Source organism: Cotesia glomerata, linkage group LG1 (assembly GCF_020080835.1).
Source record: "Cotesia glomerata isolate CgM1 linkage group LG1, MPM_Cglom_v2.3, whole genome shotgun sequence".
In the NCBI taxonomy this organism is placed as follows: domain Eukaryota; kingdom Metazoa; phylum Arthropoda; class Insecta; order Hymenoptera; family Braconidae; genus Cotesia; species Cotesia glomerata.
This window is the reverse complement of record NC_058158.1, coordinates 10,155,558-10,174,994: the sequence shown is the minus strand read 5'-3', so window position 1 is coordinate 10,174,994 and position 19,437 is coordinate 10,155,558. Positions and strand designations below refer to the sequence as shown.

Genomic DNA, 19,437 nt, shown 5'->3' with positions numbered 1-19,437 from the left:
ATTTGTACTCGTCTCAGTACCTAAATAAATCAGTTCCGTATCCTTGAAATTTAATACACCAGCTAAATCTCCGGTAAAAATTCAGGATAAAGTTTTTCTTTTATTATTTAAAAAAATAAAAAAACCTAACAATTTTTTTTACTCTCGAGCGCAAAAATGTGTTTTAAAACATTTTCTTACTCAAATAAAATAAAAAAAAATTATTTCTGCAGGGATCGAAGGTACGTTTCGTTTATTATCAAAAGTTTTGAGTTATTATCAAAAGCTCTTTTGTAAATACACTGACAGAAGAATTTGTTTACATAAAATAAAGCTTTATTAACTGTTAATAAATATTTATTAACAGTTAATAAATTATTTATTAAATACGATTGATTAAATGTTAATAAATATTTGTTAACAGTTAACAAATATTTATTAACAGTTAATAAGTAATTTATTAAGTACAATTTATTAACTATTAATAAATATTTATTAATGGTTAATGAATATTTGTTAATTGTTAACAAATATTTATTTAAAATAAAAAGCAAAAATAGCAATTTTCTTTTGACACTTTTTATAATCCTACAGCTGGAATTTATGATAATAATTAAATTCACTAAATAAATTAACCTTTTTAATATTTAAAAATATAAAAGATAATTATGAGCTGTGATAGAATTTGGTATTTTACAATAAGTGTTATTATAATGTAATATAATTAATGCAAATAATTTATAAAGATGATTTTTATTTATAATCAATCTTCATATCATATGACAATGCAAGCCAAACAAATTCACTCAACAAAATATTTATTAACTGTTAATAAATATTTGTTAACTATTAATAAATATACTTTCCTCCCAAATAAATATTTATTGAATGTTAAAAAATATTTATTAAAATTTTATAAATTAAATAATTGTCTTCAAATAAATTGAAATATTAATAGTTAATAAATCCTTCACAGTAAAAAATTTTGCCATTGCGTCAAAAAATTTTGTGTTAAACATTTAACACTTTTTTGTGTTAATTTAACATTTATTGTGTTAAATTAACCCAGAAAAGTGTTAAATTAACACAAAAATTTTTAACACTAAATTTTTTGACGCATTGACGCAAAATTTTTTACTGTATTCTATCAGTGAATATATTTATTTGTGTTATTTATAAAAATAAAATATTAGTTTTGTAATTAAATTATTACTTTCGACTTTGATGTACAATAATAATAATAATAATTATAAGAAAAGAAACATTATAGAGTTTTTGATATTAAAAACAGTGACGAGAAGGCTGTGATAAAAAATGAAATGAGCGGTAATGGGCAACGGAACGTGTATAACAGCCGAGGGTTCTGTTCTTTGGACAATCAAAGTTGCGTTGGATATTCCTGCGCGTGTCCAACATCATATCAAGTTGCACAAAACTCGTTAAAATTCCGCCGGTCTGTCTGTTCTTGCATCCGCACAATGCGGAAATGATACGCTGTTGTGGCATTAGAGGGATGAGAAGATAAAAAATAAAATAATAAAAGCCCAGATAAAAATAAAAGCAAAAAAAAAATTAAAAATAGTACTAGTCTGTAGCTGACTTTCTCATCTAATTTCTCTTCAACGTTTTCCTTTTAAATTTCCCCAAGCTTTTTCTTCCTTTATAATTTTTTCCTATTTTACTATTTCCAATTGTGGATTACGCTGTCTCCACTCCTCAGACACTCAACTCTCATTACTAATAGGTCAGAAATCATCTCCGGTTCTGCAATTCCCTCCTACTTTATTTCCTCTCTTCTTTTTACTTGGTTCACTTCTCATCCGTCTATTTTCATTGTTTTAAGCTCTAAAGTAGTCATTATAAAAACAGTTGAAATGAATTTTTTTAAAATAATAAATTTTATTTATTAAACCAAACAAATAACTTTGTTTCAAATAATATTACTCAGCAAAAAGCTTTTATTTTTACGCTTTTATTAATTTCAATTCAAATTAAACAAAAGAATATTTTTTTTTTTTTTCATTTTATTTAATAACAATTGTTTCAATAATCCTTTTTATTTTCATCCGCGCGCATTTTAATGTTATTAAATTATTTTTTTTTCATTTAAAAAAAAAGTAATTTTTTATTAACTACAATTAAGAGGTAAAAAAAAATAATTCGTACGTTTTTGTAATTAAAAATTTGGAAAATGTGTAATACATTCTTTAATAAATTATAAAATATTTTAATTCATAATGGAATGTATATCAGCGAAAAAAATCGAGAGCATTAAAAAGAATAAAATAAATATACATTAAACGTGAATTAAAATTCCCTTTGGAGCTTTCATATAATTCGTTCAATATAAACATGGACCCCTAAAGTTTGTTCAATGGTTATAACCCACGTAATCGAAATATCATAAAAGCTCTTGATTCAACTGCACCCCATAAAAGCGTCAAAACTTATCCATTGTTATTTTCGAGCTTTGTATATTTATATAAAAGCGAACATACTATTTAAATAATAAACAGATGCTTTTATATTTATTTTTTAATGATAAATAAATTTATTATTGTAAATTACAATAATTTATACGGTAATTTTTGTCAATTAAAATAGAGAGAGAGAAAATTTAAGCATGAGATTGTGGGATCACACATTTACAATACGATTGCCCGGTAATTACCAGACCACGGTATAATTGCATCTCACCGCCTATCCGCGCGTATTGTGTGGGTACTGATCGAAATTCAATTATACATATTGGACATACCAATCATGGATAACGTTTTTTATTGAATTCCAAATGCTGGTAACATTTCACGTTTTATAACCACTTGGAGCTGATAAAATCAAAAAAAATAAATTCGAAAAAAAAGAAATGAGTCCAGCCAGATTTTCAACACTTTAATCAATTATTTCGACTAACTTGCGTTTTTTTAAAAATCGATTATCGACTTTTTTATATCGGCTCTAGATAAATAATAATTATTATTATAATAATTAAATTATTATTATAATAATTAAATTATTATCGGCTCTAGATAAATAATAATTATTTAATTCAAAAATAAAAAGCATCAATTTGAAGATTAAATAATAAAAATGTCCCTATTTCTTCCTTTCAACAAAAAAGTAATAACTTACGCGAGTAAAAAATTATTAAAATTATTTTGTAACTACTACTTTATACTTTATAACAATCTCTTGACTTTTAAGTAGGGATTGAAAAGTTTTAAGTAACTTAATCCATCTTTCAATTTTCATCATTATCAGTTTTTAAAGAAAAAATCGAATAATTACTTTCCAAGAACTTTAAAATTAATATTGACTTTTTTCAACAATAATACATTGAATTAAAAATTATTATTCACACGTGAATGATGAAAAGTTAAATTCAAACAATGCGCTAGGATTTAGGGTAAGGCTTCACGCTTTATAGATCGTTTTTCATGGGTTTATGTTTATGGTAAAACCACAGACCCTCATTTTAGTGTTTAAAGTGCCTTTTATAGCGCTAAAAAATTTTACACGCCGAGTATGAATTTTAGATCCTCTAAACTTGACATCAAAATCATTTTAATATTTTAAAAACTTTTATTATTCTTATATTAAATATTCGATTATTTATCAGAGTTTATTTTTTTATCCACAAAATTAAAATTTAGCTAAACTTCTAGTTAGATAAAAATATGCATGGGAAAAATTGCTAAGTCAAGGCAAGAGTAATTGTTATTCGCCGGAGAGGGAAAAATGATGAGAATTTTAATTACTTTAGACTAGAGTTTAAAATTTAGAACACGGGATATTTGATGAGGTAGATATAAAAAAATAGATTTTTTTTATATTGATTAATTATCCTAAAAGCTCAAATTTATCAATTAAAGTGAGTGTATGAGTTCGATGAAACGCAGACTGATTCTAATGAAGATTGAATATCGATCGAAAATAATAAAGTCACTTGTACCGAATAACCATAATATGATCAACGTAATAGCAGTGGATACTTACCCAGAATTAAGAGGATGTCTGTGATTGGTAGGTGAAAATACTATATTGCAATATTCTTGATGTATATCTATATACTTTCCTTAGAAGGTGGTTCAAGTTCCATTTCAAAGTTTCAGTGGTTAGCTCCTTATTGCAAGAAACTTTAGGGAAAACCAAAGTCAAAGTGACATTATCCTTTGCTTAAGATCTCATACAGTATATATATATATATATATATATAACGTATTTATTGTGAGACAAAGTTATTCACACATCTTGATTTAATGTTAAAAGGAGTTAATTAATTAATTCCTGAATAAATTTCAATTTATTTTTGAGTTCTAATTAATTTTACATTATCAGGTAGTTAAAAAATTTTTTGATTGTTTTCTCGATTTATTTTACTAAAATTTTTCTGCTATTGATCGTCACAAAAGTACTACGCATTAGTACGTCAGTTTCAATGTGACTGTTAAGGTGGACAGTCAAGCTTATTGCTAGTTTACAACAGGTTGTTGAAGGGTTGAAAGTAGTGATCAGATTCAAGACAATTGTGCTTTTTTAATTGGATTAATTCGACCACAGGAGTAATTACGAGTATGAAAATAATATAATGGATCTCCATTATATTAATTTGACGTTTAAATGAATATTATCACTAATTGAGTAAGTTTTTTTTTCCATCAATTTTTTTTTAATAATTTATTGTTTAGTTATATTAATTTTAATTTAAAAGGTTAAAATTAGAAAAAATAAAAGAGAAAGTATATTCAAATTGTCATTAATGTAGTTGATTTTTTTTTTGTCAAAGACACGGCAGTGCGCGTGCCAAGCACATCTGTGACGTAAAAAGATGGCAGCACTAGTAAATTAGCTCGCTTTACCGACAATATAAGGTTAAAAGTATCGACTATAAGATTTGTTTATCGGAAAATAATTCTAAAAGTCTGTAAATTTTCTGTTTCAAACAAACTCATTCGTTTTGTACTCCTTGTTTGCTGACAATGCTATTGCAGCATCATTACTCACCATAATCCACAAAATACCGGCTTGGAAAAGGTTTATATGTTTCAAAATATATGATTAAATATATTGATATTATAATGTGATATATGGAACGATATATAAAATCATATCTATAATTTTGCCACAATGATATAAAAACATATATTGTAAATAAATATATCATTTTCATGTATAAACCATATATTCATCAATATATTTGGTTCATGTATCCACGATCCATACGTGTATCGGTATAACTTTTTATATAATGATACCTTATACTTAAAATAATGTATCGATAAATATATGGTGTCACATATATTCTTCATATATTATACATGATATATTATATATGGTTTTTATGTATTTGGTAATATAGCAGATGATATATACTAAACAATATATGGATCACCATATATTAATGAATATATTATTTAAAATACATGGTTCCATATATAGAATAAAGTTATACTTTTCAATATAGACAATTTTGCCGCCATATATTCATCACTTATATGCAATATATTGTATAATATATTTTTAACGATATATAGTATTTTCATGCGGGTAACGAGGCCCATAAATTTTTGTAACGAATGATAGTACTTTAGTGGTTATTTGTATCGATTGAAGTATTTACATACCATTTTTTAAAAACGATATTCCCCTGACGTAATTTGATGAAATGAATTCAAAGGATTAAGAAATAAATTAGCATATTAAATTCATTTAATACTAGTATTTATTATCTACTCACCAGAATAAATATTACTAGCAAGTGCATGACTATGCATGATTGTTGAAGAATTATCCGTTATATTGATACAAATTTAATCGCATCATAGGTAGTAATCGTAAATAAAGTAAATAATACATGTAATACCTATAATACACGTTTGTGAAAATCTATTATAATTGTGGTGATTAAAAATTTTGATTGTTTTCATAAATTATGTTCAAAATCCAACCAAGTGAGAGTTGATTTCCTGACTTTGCTATTGGTCGATTTTTAAATCAATACTTATTCCTTATCATCAAGTGTTTGCAAAAGAAAGAAGTAAGATACTGCTGTGTTCAAAAACTGTTTAAAAATAAAAATAGATGTAAAAGTTTTGTAGCAGATAAAAAAATCTAATTTTATTCAAGCTTATTTTCTGACACTTACTGTGATGAAAATTTTCACAGAAACAACTGAAAAATTACAAGCGGTTAATGATAAAGGCCTTTGGGTCAGGAGCATCACAATAGAAGTCATCAGTCGTTTTTTTCCGTACCAATTCGCAGCATAAACTGCATCTCTGTAAACTTCGCTCTATCATAAATAAAAACGTCCTTAGTTTCCAAAATATTGAATTTTGCACTAAAAAATTACCTCTTCAATTAAACAAGAGCCACTCCAAGCATAAATGAAGGTTTGTCCCAATTTCAAACCTACGTATGCAACCAATAATGACCCTTGAACAATAGTTACACTTCTCATCTGTAATTACACATTAAATATTCAAAACATCCGATTAAAAATGATCATTAATCACTCAAAATTTTGAGATTTAAAAAAATTTTTATTATTTAAAAAAAGTTTGCGCGCCAAATTGATAAAAAATTTAATTTATGAATAGAAAATACTTGAATATAAATATTTTTAAGAAAAAGTACTTGAAATTAAGGCCTAAAAATTATAAGAAATGCAGCAATACAAAAATAAATCAGGTATAAAAATTTTGCAGTTACTGTGTTTTAAAATTGAGCAGCCGTACATACCTTTGAAATTTGAAAAAGAACTGTGCAAAGAACAATAGCGTTAGTAGTAACACTAAATAGTATTATAGGGCCCCAAATTTTTTCCAAAATGTCTCTGCATCTCATCAATCTTTCGTACTGCGCAACACATTTTTCTATGACTTTATTATACTCATTATTATCTTCATCATCCTTATCATCACTTTTGATGTGCGTAATATCATAAGAAATTTTACGAAATTGTGCAATCATTTGAAAGATATAAAACGGAAACAATATGTCAACACTAGTGGACACGAAAAACATCGCCAACCCCGAGCAAGTTTCAAAAATAAAATGAAGTTGGTAAACAATTCCATTGGACGTTATCTTCCACGGATAGTTGCATGGATATATAAGCGGGTACTTGGCGACTTCTATATGATGAACAGAAGCTTTTATGACGAAGCTCAGAGGAAGAAGAATGTAAGACCCCAAGCAAGTGGCAACACAAATAGTCAATGACCATGATACAAGCTTAAACACGTTAACGTCCTTTAAAACGATGTTCGACAGCCTTGAATCCTTCAGCAATTTTCTAAAGTACGGATGAAGATGTCGGTGTAATTCCGTCAATTCTTTGTGGTTTATTTTCATGCTCGCTATCTTCAGAATGGTGGTCACAAAGCTAGTGGAAATGCTCAGGCCTTTTGAAACGAGACCAATGTTTGGAAATTTCTCGCGGACCCACGAAAATACCAAGAGCGATATTATTAAATGCAGTGTCATCGGTATATACGGCACAAGAAGATATAAAATACTTGGGCTTTCATACGGCCAAACTCCTACTACTGTTCCGAGTCTCTTTGTCAATTTATACAGCGATCTATAGTCAGACATTTTACTTTTAGCCATTTTTAGAAACAATAAAGTCGAGTGCGTTTCTATCTTAGGCTTTACAGTTACAGTGAAGAAAGTTTTTTCCACGTAATGTCAAAAAGTTTATAAAATATACAAATTGTCGACGATTCGATGCGTATAGACTTCAAACAGTTTTAAAGTTACTTAAAATATTATGGCTTATGGCTCATCATTATAATAGTCGTTTATCGATCCGAAATTTTGCACAATGCAACTGAGAATTAGTCTTAATCCAACCATCGTTTCTGACAGATCTCCTTTCAACAGCCTACAACTATGTTAACAGTGCAAATGTATACAGTAAAAAATTTTTTGTCATTGTGTAGAGTGTTAAAATTAGTGTTAAAATTATTAAATCGACACATAAGAATGTTAAATTCTACACACTAGAGTGTAATATTCAACACACAAATTTTAACACTCTACACGATGACGAAAAATTTTTTATTGTGTTGATGATCAGATTGAAAGTTGAATTACCATTAAGGAAAAATTATTGGTTTATTAAACTGAAGAAAAATAATTCTATTTTTTACGTAAGTTTTTTTTAATGGTACTTATGAAAAAAGTGATTAGAAGAGCAGAGTAAAAAATTTATTTGAAATTATTGGTATATTATTAATGCTTACGATTAAGTGGGATCTAATTATTGTAGTACATGGTGTGAATTATCTATTCTCACAAGATATATTACGATCGGTCAATAATTGCATTACCATAAATTACATTTACACGTTATCTGATTCTGATTAACACATTTGCGCAATAAAGTGTCACTATCGTCGTTAAAATCTTGGTGTGAATGCTAAAGCAGTGAGCAGTGTCGCGTAATTGTTCACTGATTTGAAATGTAGAGAATGTGAATTTATAATCGACAAATATACACCGCGGAATTCGAGATAAATTTACAATTATGTAATGAATTGCGCGGCATTTTCACTCGTAGAGAAAAAAAAGTACAGAAGGAAATATTTGTGCTATTTAATAGCGCTAATCTTGACTAATAGCTTGATAATAATAATAATAATAATAGCTAAATAATGGTGCCGAAAGTATATATTGTGAAGATTAGTGACAGTAACGATTGTTTATTATAATAAATTTTAAATTACGATTTTTGTGCGGAAAAAAACTAAGACTTTTACAAAAAATAAGTCATTATTCTATTCAAATAAATTTTCAGTCTTTTATGTTTGAATTTAAGAGTACAAAAAACGTCACATCGTATAAAAGAATTGTTGCTAAAAATTTTATTTTATTACACCAGTGTCGTTGTAAAAAATCATTCATTTTATTTATTCTTCGAGAGTCTGGAGGAGGAAAAAGTACGAAACAGTTGTGTTTATAACCATTTGGAAAATTTCAACTGAGACGACCGAAAAATTGCAAGCTGTCAAAATTAGCGGTCGTTGGGACAAAATAATTACTATCGATGTCATGAGACGTTTGTTTCCATACCACTCACAAGCGTAAATAGAATCTCGACATTCGTCAGACTGTAAATTAATAATTAGTCTTTTAAATAAAATTTTTTTGGGCTTTCAAATGTTAAGGGATAGTTTCAATACTTCTAAGGTGAGGCAACTTCCGCTCCAAGCATACATGAAGGTTTGTAGTACTTTGAGTGCTATCCATGTGAAAATTAGTAGCCCACGTCCGAAAGAAATACTTTCCATCTATAAAAATAAAAAAGAAATTTTTTTTTATCTTCTAAAATTATTAAAAAAAATGAAAGTTTTTTTTGATAATTTTCTAAAATTGTTAAAACAAAAAAAATGAAATTTTTTGTTGATAATTTCATTTTAAATTATTGTAGTTTTAATGGAAAATATGAAAAAAAAAATCAATAATCATTTTGTGATAATTAATACAGCTTATGGAAATTTTTTTCCAAAGGATCAGTATAATTATTTATTAATAAATACCTCAAAATAATTTTTCTTACTTGCGTCGTTTGAAAAGCAATTGTACACATAATAACAGCATTCGTAACCATGATCCACAACACAATAGGACCATATAGCCGCTAAAATCACGAATTTTTTTGTTAAATTATACAATAGCTTATATACAGTAAAAAATTTTGCGTCATTGCATCAAAAAACTTAGTGTTAAAAATTTTTGTTTTAAACATTTAACACTTTTATGTGTAAATTTAACATTTATTCTGTTAAATTAAATCACAAAAAAGTGTTAAATATTTAACATAAAATTTTTTGACGCAATGACGCAAAATTTTTTACTTTGTACATTGTATAAAATTACCTGTAACATGTCTCTTGATTCTATCAAAATTTGATACTGGCCAATGCATTTCCGTAAAATACTCTGACTATCACTTTCTTCAGTTAAATTTTTGAAACAATAAGAAATCTCGCGCAATTGACCTATCATTTGATAAACATAAAACGTAAAAAGACAGTCGACGCTCAGAGTTATAAAACACAGTGTCACAACTGCAAATGATTCTATCGCGAACTCAATTTCATAAACATAACTATCGGGTGTCACTTTCCACGGAAATACACTGGGAAAAAGCAGCGGGTATCTCACCGGATGAATATTATTTTTAAGTTGTTTTATGACAATATTCAAAGGAATAATAAGTCTCATTGCACATGACAAAGTAACAATGAATGTAAATACAGCAGACAAATATTTAACAACTGAAAATCTTTTTAAAACAAATTTTGATAGTTCTGAATCTTGTAAAAGAGTAGTAAAATATGGATCGAGATTTTTGTGCAGCTGGATTGCGTCATCCTTGTTTGCTATGAAGCACGCAACCTTCAAAATAATTTTTTTATTGTTATTATCATATTATCTTTTAAACTGTTAGTAATTAATACCTTTATGATCGTCGACATGAGACTTATCATAATGCTCATCCCTTTAGTAACGAGATCGATGTTTGTAAAATTTTTTTGTACGAACCCAAGCATCCCGAAGCATAAAAAAAAGTTTACGAGTATCTGTATGTGCGGTAGGCAGTTGTAAAATATATTTGGCTTGTCATATGGCCAAAGACCCACGACTATAAGTAATTTTTTGATTATTTCACGGTAGATAATGTACTCGGAAACTTTTTTCTCCTTCATGATAAGATAAGTGGACGAATTTAAGCCTGATTAATAATTCGTAAAGGGTTAGAGGCTTTGATGGTTTGAAAAGTGTCCTAAAAAGTTCACTAGTCAATTCAACTTGTTATAAAATCCAGCGCATGCTTAGTTAAGGCTATCATTTTTGAATCGATTTAATGAAAAAAGCTTTTAGAGAAAATTGTTAGTTATTAGTCCGATAGTTTGATATTGATTTTAAAATTTCGGGTTGGGTGATCATTGGAGCGTTAGTTCAAATTCAACTGCCAGTTTGCACAGACCGGGAAGCTTTATATTTTCAATTGGTAGGTTCTAGCTGGTATAAATCCATAAGCGGTTGGGGATTTCGAATTATTTCTAATTTTCGTGTAATACTCATTGATAGTAATGGTCATTGATAGTGTGCTGAAGTTTCAAAATTATTTCATGGGTGAGATTTAACGAGTATTGTTTTATTTTTTTGGTAAGTATGTGTGCATCATTATTAATCAGTTAATTAGGACAATAAAAATTATAGGCAATATAAAATTAATTTATTCAATTATTATTTTTAAAACCGGAGTAAAAGACGTTTATTTTACGCTTCAGATTTTTATAGGGATTTAAAATGTAAAATATTATTAGATATTTTTGTAGTCGAATTATTTATCCAAAAATTGAAATTTTTAAGTTTGTATAAATTAAATAATAGCAATTAATGTATAGTTAATCCGAACAAAAACAGTTTCACTGTAAAAAATTGCGCCAAGTCCACGTTCATAAGACTATTAAGAAAAAAAATTTTTTTTTTCTTTACAAAAAGATGTAAAATAAAAAAATTAAAAAATCCAAGTAACCGATATGATTTTATATAATTTTCGGAAATTAAAAAACATATTGTTGTAAATTTAATAATTAAAGAAATAATTTTGGAACGTATTTAGTGTGCGTGGTTGCAAAATATTTTACTTTTTATGAAATTCATAAAATCTATCTACTAGGACTTGAAAGAATTTGACATTAACAATGACGCACACCAAGTATAACCATGCATTATTTTCAATGACCATGATTAATTAATACTGATAATATAACATATAACGTATTATTATAAAGTATTATTGAAGAAAAAAAAGGTCTGTAGAATTAATAAAATTTTGCAACCTGAAAATATCGTTCTGCTTACGGTAAACACACTCGGTAGTCTGGCGCTCCGTTTACAACGGATTTGAACGGAACTTGGCGCCAGATTCTACCTAATCTGTGGATTTTAATATTGTATTTAATTTGACATTTTTGAAATAAATTGTCATATAATGAAACAATACAGTATGGACTTTATAATTATCGAATAATATTATTAACATTTTTAATGAAATACTTCCCGTACAATTTTCGGCTCCGTCTTGGTAAAAATAATCAATGAACAAAATTTTTTTCCTGCAATTTTTCAATTCATCAATTGCTCAACGTCATTTCAAGACTTTAATTCTTTGTTATTAAGTGATTGTAACAAAATATAATATGAAATTGCTTTATCAACAATCTGTAATATAAAATTTTATTTTTATTTGTAGTTACATATAAGAAAAAAAAAAATCAATTCTCCAACAAAGCAGGACAGTAATTACACCTTTTACTGAAAATAAAAAGAAAAAAAAATGAACATTTTTTGTAATTACCGTTACACAATTAGTAACAGAAAGAGTTGAAGAATTGAAAATTGTGATAGCCAACGGCTTCTGTGTAATTATTATTACTACTGAACTCATTAAATGTTTTTTCCCCTGCCAGTTAGCAGAATAAACAGCATCCTTGTAATTTTCACTCTATCGAACAGTTATCGTTAATTAAAATTGCAATATACGATGATTAATTTTGCTTTTGCTTACCTCTTCTGTCAAACAAGAACCACACCATGCGTACATAAACGTTTGCAATAATTTTAATATTACATATAACGTAAACATAATGCCTTGAATAATTGTTATAGTTTTCATCTGTAAGTTTCAATTGAATTTAATGCTCCACATTATTAATTTTGATTTTAAATAAATTTTTTTTATACCTTTGATATCTGAAATAATAAAGCACAAAGTACAATAGCATTTGTGCCCATAATCCAAAGTACAACGGGACCGTAAATAGCTTCCATAAGATTGACACATTTGATCAATTTTTGATACTGGATTATACACCTGTGAAGAATGTATTTTCCACTATCGTCGTCGCTGTCAATATGCGTGATGCAATAAGACATTTCCCTAAGTTGGCCAATTATTTGGAAACTATAAAGCGTAAATAACGAATCGACGCTCGTTGTTACAAAAAATAATGCAAATGTCCCACATGTTTCTAGTGTAAAATGGGCTAAGTACAAAAATCCACTCGCGTTAATATTCCACGGATAATTTCCGGGGTATATCAGCGGATATTTCTTTATTTTAACATGATGAACCTTGCAATTGATTATGAAGATCAGTGGAGCGATAATTTGAAATGCGATAACTGCAAAGACCGTGAGAGTTAGAACCCCTGATAGCAATCTGAAGATGTTTACTTTTTTTAAAATATGCTTCAAATTTTTTTCATTTTTCAACAATTTCTCAAAATACGGATCCAAATTTTTGTGCAGTTCCTCCATATCTTTATGTTTTATTATAAAACACACCACCTTTGAGATGAAACACAAGAAAATTAGTTACAATTATGAGATGATTTCACTTGTTATTTTGTGTAAAATAAAAAACTGTAACCTTCAGTATGGCTGAGGTAAAACTTGTCATGACACTTAAGCCCCGTGTAACAAGAGCAACGTTAGAAAAATTTTCTAATACAAAGCCAAACACAACTAATGTCATTCCCAGACTTAAAAACCCCTGTACGTATGATAAAAGCCGATATAACATATTTGAATTACTGTACGGCCATAGTCCACCGACTGTTAATAATATTTTAGTAAGATCATGAAACGCTCTGTAATCTGATATTCCGTTTTTAGCCATATTTCAAAGACAAAGAAGTCGATCAAATGTAACTCAAAATACACAAGCTCTGATAATGTTCGATGATTTGTTTTTCTTCGAAACGTTATAAAAGTTTACAATCAAATTATTTTATGCGTTTGAAATTATAAGTAAATTTACGTAAACTTTTATGTGAGTTGAAGTTTTGCAAAGTATTATACTAGATTATGTTTATTGTCCAATTATTATTATAAATTGTTTTTTATTGATCGGAAAATTTATATACAGTACAGGAGCATCAGTTTTAATCCAACCGTCGACTTGAATGATCCATCTATTCACTTTTGTAGTTGCCTATCTACTATAATAGCTTTGAAGTATTTTATGCGTTTTCTTTGTTTTGTTTCATAAGCATTATAAATTTTAATAATACTACCGTGAAATATTAGTAATTTTTACCTGCTTATAAGCTTTAAGTCATTTTTAAAGACAGATCGAACAATATAATAAAAAATTTTTTTTTATGATAAAATGGTGAACATAATTTTTTATTTTATTGCTATAAACAAAATAAAAATGATGATAATATTGACAAACAAGTGTTATAGTTTCGAAAGTGAACTGTAGTTAACAAAAATTGATTACTTGTAAGTACAGAATTGTTCATCTTTATTTAAAATTTTAAAATTCAGAACGACAATTTAATTTTTATCATTAATTTAAATACAAAAAAATATACTTAACTTTTTATTTCCTAAAAATAATACTATTATAGATAACGCTGATATTATTTTTCTTCGAGAGTCTGGAGGAGGAAAAAATAGGACATGGTAGTTTTCAAAACCTAAGTGATAAAAAAAGTGTTTAACTATCTCAATAATAATTAATTATACCGTAAATTTCTAAAACATAAAATATTTTACCGCAGCAAAAATATTGACATCAACAGTTAGAAACTTAAGAGCAGTTACAATCATCGGTTTCTGCGCCATCATTATTATAATTGAATTCATAATCTTTTTACTTCCGTACCAATTGATTTTGTAAATAGCTTCTCTGAAATCTTCGCTCTGCTCCAACAAATCGAGATGAAGTTCTCAATTTTTCCAATTTTTACAATATTACCTCCACGGTCAGTGCTGTCCCGCCCCATGCGTAAAGAAACGTTTGTAGCATTTTAGCCACAACGTACGCGAACATCATTGTCAGTCTCAAAGCCGATATAGTTGTCATCTGCAAATAAACTTTTCATTAAATAATCATAAATTGAAAATGATTAAAAAAATACAGTACCTGCATGATTTTAAAAATGAGGACACACATAATTGCTGCATTCGAGAACATTACCCACAAAATAATCGGGCTATAAATCTTCTCAATAATTTGTTTTGCTCTGATCAATATTTGATATTGATACACTGCTCTGCGTATAACTGAATCTTTACTTTTTTCATTGTATCCCTCAGTGTGGGTTATACAGTAACCCATTTCCCTCAACTGTCCAATTATTTGGAAAATGTAAAACAAATACAACGAATCCATGCCTGCTGTTATAAGAACGAGAGATGTTGTCGCCAGCGATTCAAAAAGATAGGTCAGTTTGTATGCCCATCCGTTTGAGGATGTTGGCCATGGATATTTGCTCGGGAATATCAGCGGATATTTAACAATTTTTCCAGACTTACGATACTCAATTGCCATATCAACCAATGGCTGGACAGCCAATGTCGATAAGGTCATAAAGACGCCGAAGGAAAACGACCAGCTTAGAAATTTGAACATCCCAAATTTTTTGAAAATAATTTTTTTCATCTGACGGTCTTGGGCTAATTTTGTAAAATATGTATCTAACGTACGATGCAGTTCTAATATCTCTCTGCGATTTATTAAGAAGTATGTTACCTTAAAGTAAAAAATTTATTTATATTTTTTTTTTATAATAGATTTTATCTTGAGTTATACCTTGAAACTTGTTGACAAATATGAGCCTAAAATACTGAAGCTTTCTGTTAGAATTGTCAAATTATTAGCGTATAACCGGACGAAATTGAATATCGCGAGAAACACTCCGAAGTTTAGCGGTAGCTGGATGTAAGATAGTAGGCGGTAAGGTAATGAAGGATTTTCCCTTGGCCAAAAACCTACGGAAGTCAATAGGCCTTTTATGATTTCACGGAAGATCAAGTAACTGGAAATTTTTATTTTAAACATTTAGTTGGTAGCTTAAGTGAAAAGTTAAAAGATAGAAAAGGATATGTTGAACTACTGGAGCAGCAATACAATGTGGAGAGATAGTTGCAGCACTTATAGCGCAAAAGATTGCTTTTCAGAAAATAAAATTGTGTTGGAAGCTTCGTGATGATTTTTTATTGATTTGGGAAATACAGCTCAAGGATAAAATTATTTTCTATCGTGATAATTGTTTCTTTATTGATCGAAAAGTTTTTCATGCTTCGGAGCGACAGTCTTAATCTGCCTATTAGCGTGAAAGGGTTAAGTTTGGATTTTTTATACGTTACATGCAACAAGTACAAGTGTCAGGTCACAAATTAATGAAATTTTGGCGCCCAACGTGTTTATTATCTCGCCAATGATTTGAGTAAAGTGTGTGAATAAATATTCAGCTGTTGAAGAAACATTTTGAAAATAATAGTGACAAATTTTAAAAGCAGAAAGTATTGAAGTGTTTAATAAGATCAAAAACAACTGGAAAAAAAATTTATACTGCTAATCCTGGGAACCATTTCTGGCGAATCAAGAAATACAGCGTGTATTTGAACAACCTTTGTGTGATTAAAACAATTTTTTGTGTGTATTTAAATAACTTGTGAAAGCGAAACATATTTTATGTGAGTTAAAATGCTTTTTAACTGAACCAAAAACGTTGATGTAAATTTGTGGTGACTTAAATATAATGAATTAATTTGACCTGTCTACAATTCACTCAAATTTTTCATTTACTGATCATCTCAGCCCAATTTTAACAATAAAGTCAATTTTTTGAGACTTTGAGCTAGTTCGAAGATCTGGAGCGTGGCAAGTAACATACTTAGGTGTAAGCAACCTTGTCAAAAACTATCATATAGTGCATTTGATGTACGAATTCAATTTATTACGATAATTGATATAAAAAAGTTTTTTAGCTGATGAATTTATTTTCAAGTGAACAGCTATTCAAAAATGTCCATGGTATTTTTGAAAAAGTTATTATTTTTTCAATTTTTCTCGTACGTTGGGCATGTTGCCATTATTTAAATTGAAAAAATTGAAACACAAAGTTCATTGACTCTATCACGAAATTTTCTCCGTGTATTAAAAATAATTTATTGAACAAAACTAGTACATTAAATATTAAATTATTATAAATATATGTTTGCGATGAATCTCTAAAATTATTTGCGATGCTGTTGTGCTAATAGAACCAATAATTTATGTTAAATGTTTTTATGATTCCAGAGACAAGCAATTCAAAATAATGATTTGGATATGCGAGGATAAATTATTGAATAAATATAATATTACGATGTGAACACTATTGATTTTAATTGATCTCATTGCAATGATTATCAAGTAGACGAGGGATTCCCTGAGACGGTAAGTCATCATTCTTTCTTGTAATAACATCCTTTGATTAATTAAGTATTTTTTACGTAAGATTTCGTGTTATCCCTTAGCTACAAAAAGGTTCTCGACTGGCTAATCGAACTCAAAATTGTAAGTTGTTTAGCTTTTGATCTTCTTTGTGGAGAATCAAAAATTTTTTATTGCTCGCTATCAAGCGTTTGTAATAGAAAAAAATAAGAAATCGTGGTATTAACAACCTGAAAATTAAAAAAAAAATTTAACACTCGATTTAAAAATTTTCCTCCATTGTAACATCGATGTTATCATCGATAAAAATTTTTTTAACAGGCCAATTGTTTGAGTACCGAAATAAACATTCTCAGAGAAACAATTGAGAAGTTGCATGCATTTATACCCAAAGATCGCTGAGTTAAACACATGACAATTAAAACCATAAAAGGTTTTTTTCCCTGCCAGTTAGAAGAATAAACAGCATCTTTGTAATTTTCACTCTATTGAACAGTTATCGTTAATTAAAATTGCAATATACGATGATTAATTTTGCTTTTGCTTACCTCTTCTGTCAAACAAGAACCACTCCATGCGTACATAAACGTTTGTACTAATTTTAATATTACATACGCCGTAAACATAAAGCCTTGAATAATAGTTATAGTTTTCATCTGTAAGTTTCAATTGAATTTAAGGCTCCACATTATTGATTTTGATTTGATATAAATTTTTTGTATACCTTTGATATCTGAAATAATAAAGCACAAAGTACAATGGCATTTGTGCCCATCATCCAAAGTACGACTGGACCGTAAATAGCCTCCATAAGATTGACACATTTGATTAATTTTTGGTACTGGATTATACACCTGTGAAAAATGTATTTTCCACTATCGTCGTCGCTGTCAATATGCGTGATGCAATAAGACATTTCCCGCAGTTGGCCAATTATTTGGAAACTATAAAGCGTAAATAACGAATCCACGCTCGTTGTTACAAAAAATAATGCAAATGTACCACATGTTTCTAGTGTAAAATGGGCTAAGTACAAAAATCCACTCGTGGGAATATTCCACGGATAATTTCCGGGGTATATCAGCGGATATTTCTTTATTTCAATATGATGAACCTTGCAATTGATTATGAAGATCAGTGGAGCGATAATTTGAAATGCGATGACTGCAAAGACCGTGAGAGTTAGAACTCCTGATAGCAATCTGAAGATGTTAACTTTTTTTAAAATATGCTCCAACATTTTTTCATTTTCCAACAATTTCTCAAAATACGGATCCAAATTTTTGTGCAGTTCCACTATCTCTTTATGTTTTACTATAAGACATACCACCTTTGAGATGAAACATAAAAACATTACTTATAATTATGATTTGAGTTAACTATATTGCGTATGATAAATAATAGCCACCTTTAATATAGCTGAGGCGAAACTCGTCATACTACTTAAGCCTCGCGTAACAACAGCGACGTTTGAAAAATGTTCTAGGACAAAGCCAAAGACAACTAACGCCATTGCTAAATTTAAAAAAATTTGTATGTATGGTAAAAGTCGATATAATATATTTGAATTACTGTACGGCCATAGTCCGCCGACTGTTAATAATTTTTTAGTGAGATCATGAAACGCTCTGTAGTCTGATATTCCATTTTTAGTCATATTTCAAAGACAAAGAAGTCGATCGCGTGCGTAACTCGAGTTGTACTTTCGCTGATAATATTAGATGACTTTTTTCTTTCGATACTTTATAAAAAAGTTCGAAAAAAATATTATACAGTCGAAATTATAGGTGACTCTACGTGAAGTGAACAAACTTTCCAAAGTTTGAGACTTATATAACATTATGCGTAATGTATTATTATTGTAACTTTTTTTTTATCGATCGGAAAATTCGAACATCGAATAGACGCTTCAGTTCTAATCCAACCGTCTTCTTGGACAGTTCATCTATTTAGTTTTTTCCAGTTGTCTACACAGAGTAGACTATCGCATTCTATATAATTTTCTTATTACATTTTTCGAGGATTTATAATTTAAAAAAATTCTAAGTAATATGAAGTTAAACGTTAAGTGTGTTTTTAATAGTCGAACTTAAAATATAAAAATTTATTCCAAGGATCAAATGGTGAGCATATATTTTTATGTTTGATTATTATTAAAGTATAGTTGTTATTATAAATATATGAACGATGATATTACTAAAAAA

General features: G+C 28.4%; 4 protein-coding genes across 5 annotated transcripts; all 4 read right to left on the bottom strand.

Annotated features, from left to right (window-relative positions):
* Positions 1 to 5,683: 5,683 nt before the first annotated feature.
* On the bottom strand, positions 5,684 to 7,894 carry LOC123273587 (odorant receptor 4-like). 2 transcript variants are annotated; one of them, XM_044741028.1, is made up of 4 exons: positions 6,721 to 7,891; positions 6,332 to 6,439; positions 6,125 to 6,271; positions 5,684 to 6,040 (listed from the first exon to the last, which is right to left on the bottom strand). In XM_044741028.1, exons 1-4 carry the CDS (start codon positions 7,591 to 7,593, stop codon positions 5,981 to 5,983), a joined length of 1,188 nt encoding a protein of 395 aa, XP_044596963.1. In that variant the 5' UTR covers positions 7,594 to 7,891; the 3' UTR covers positions 5,684 to 5,980. The 2 variants fall into 2 exon arrangements, 1 of the variants encoding a protein (XP_044596963.1); XR_006511330.1 differs by having other exon boundaries at positions 5,950 to 6,040; positions 6,125 to 6,264; positions 6,721 to 7,894.
* A 972-nt stretch (positions 7,895 to 8,866) lies between these two features.
* On the bottom strand, positions 8,867 to 11,238 carry LOC123273512 (odorant receptor 4-like). The gene is made up of 5 exons (XM_044740918.1): positions 10,449 to 11,238; positions 9,865 to 10,386; positions 9,545 to 9,625; positions 9,168 to 9,275; positions 8,867 to 9,095 (listed from the first exon to the last, which is right to left on the bottom strand). Exons 1-5 carry the CDS (start codon positions 10,695 to 10,697, stop codon positions 8,895 to 8,897), a joined length of 1,161 nt encoding a protein of 386 aa, XP_044596853.1. The 5' UTR covers positions 10,698 to 11,238; the 3' UTR covers positions 8,867 to 8,894.
* Positions 11,239 to 11,941: 703 nt separating this feature from the next.
* Positions 11,942 to 14,080, bottom strand: LOC123273407 (odorant receptor 9a-like). The gene is made up of 5 exons (XM_044740809.1): positions 13,433 to 14,080; positions 12,745 to 13,350; positions 12,569 to 12,676; positions 12,359 to 12,505; positions 11,942 to 12,222 (listed from the first exon to the last, which is right to left on the bottom strand). The coding sequence occupies exons 1-5, from the start codon at positions 13,679 to 13,681 to the stop codon at positions 12,154 to 12,156; spliced, it is 1,179 nt and encodes a 392-aa protein (XP_044596744.1). The 5' UTR covers positions 13,682 to 14,080; the 3' UTR covers positions 11,942 to 12,153.
* A 302-nt stretch (positions 14,081 to 14,382) lies between these two features.
* LOC123274513 lies at positions 14,383 to 19,218 on the bottom strand. The gene is made up of 10 exons (XM_044742158.1): positions 18,642 to 19,218; positions 17,958 to 18,563; positions 17,782 to 17,889; positions 17,572 to 17,718; positions 17,411 to 17,463; positions 15,605 to 15,854; positions 14,936 to 15,544; positions 14,768 to 14,875; positions 14,566 to 14,712; positions 14,383 to 14,486 (listed from the first exon to the last, which is right to left on the bottom strand). The coding sequence occupies exons 1-10, from the start codon at positions 18,888 to 18,890 to the stop codon at positions 14,430 to 14,432; spliced, it is 2,334 nt and encodes a 777-aa protein (XP_044598093.1). The 5' UTR covers positions 18,891 to 19,218; the 3' UTR covers positions 14,383 to 14,429.
* Positions 19,219 to 19,437: the final 219 nt, after the last annotated feature.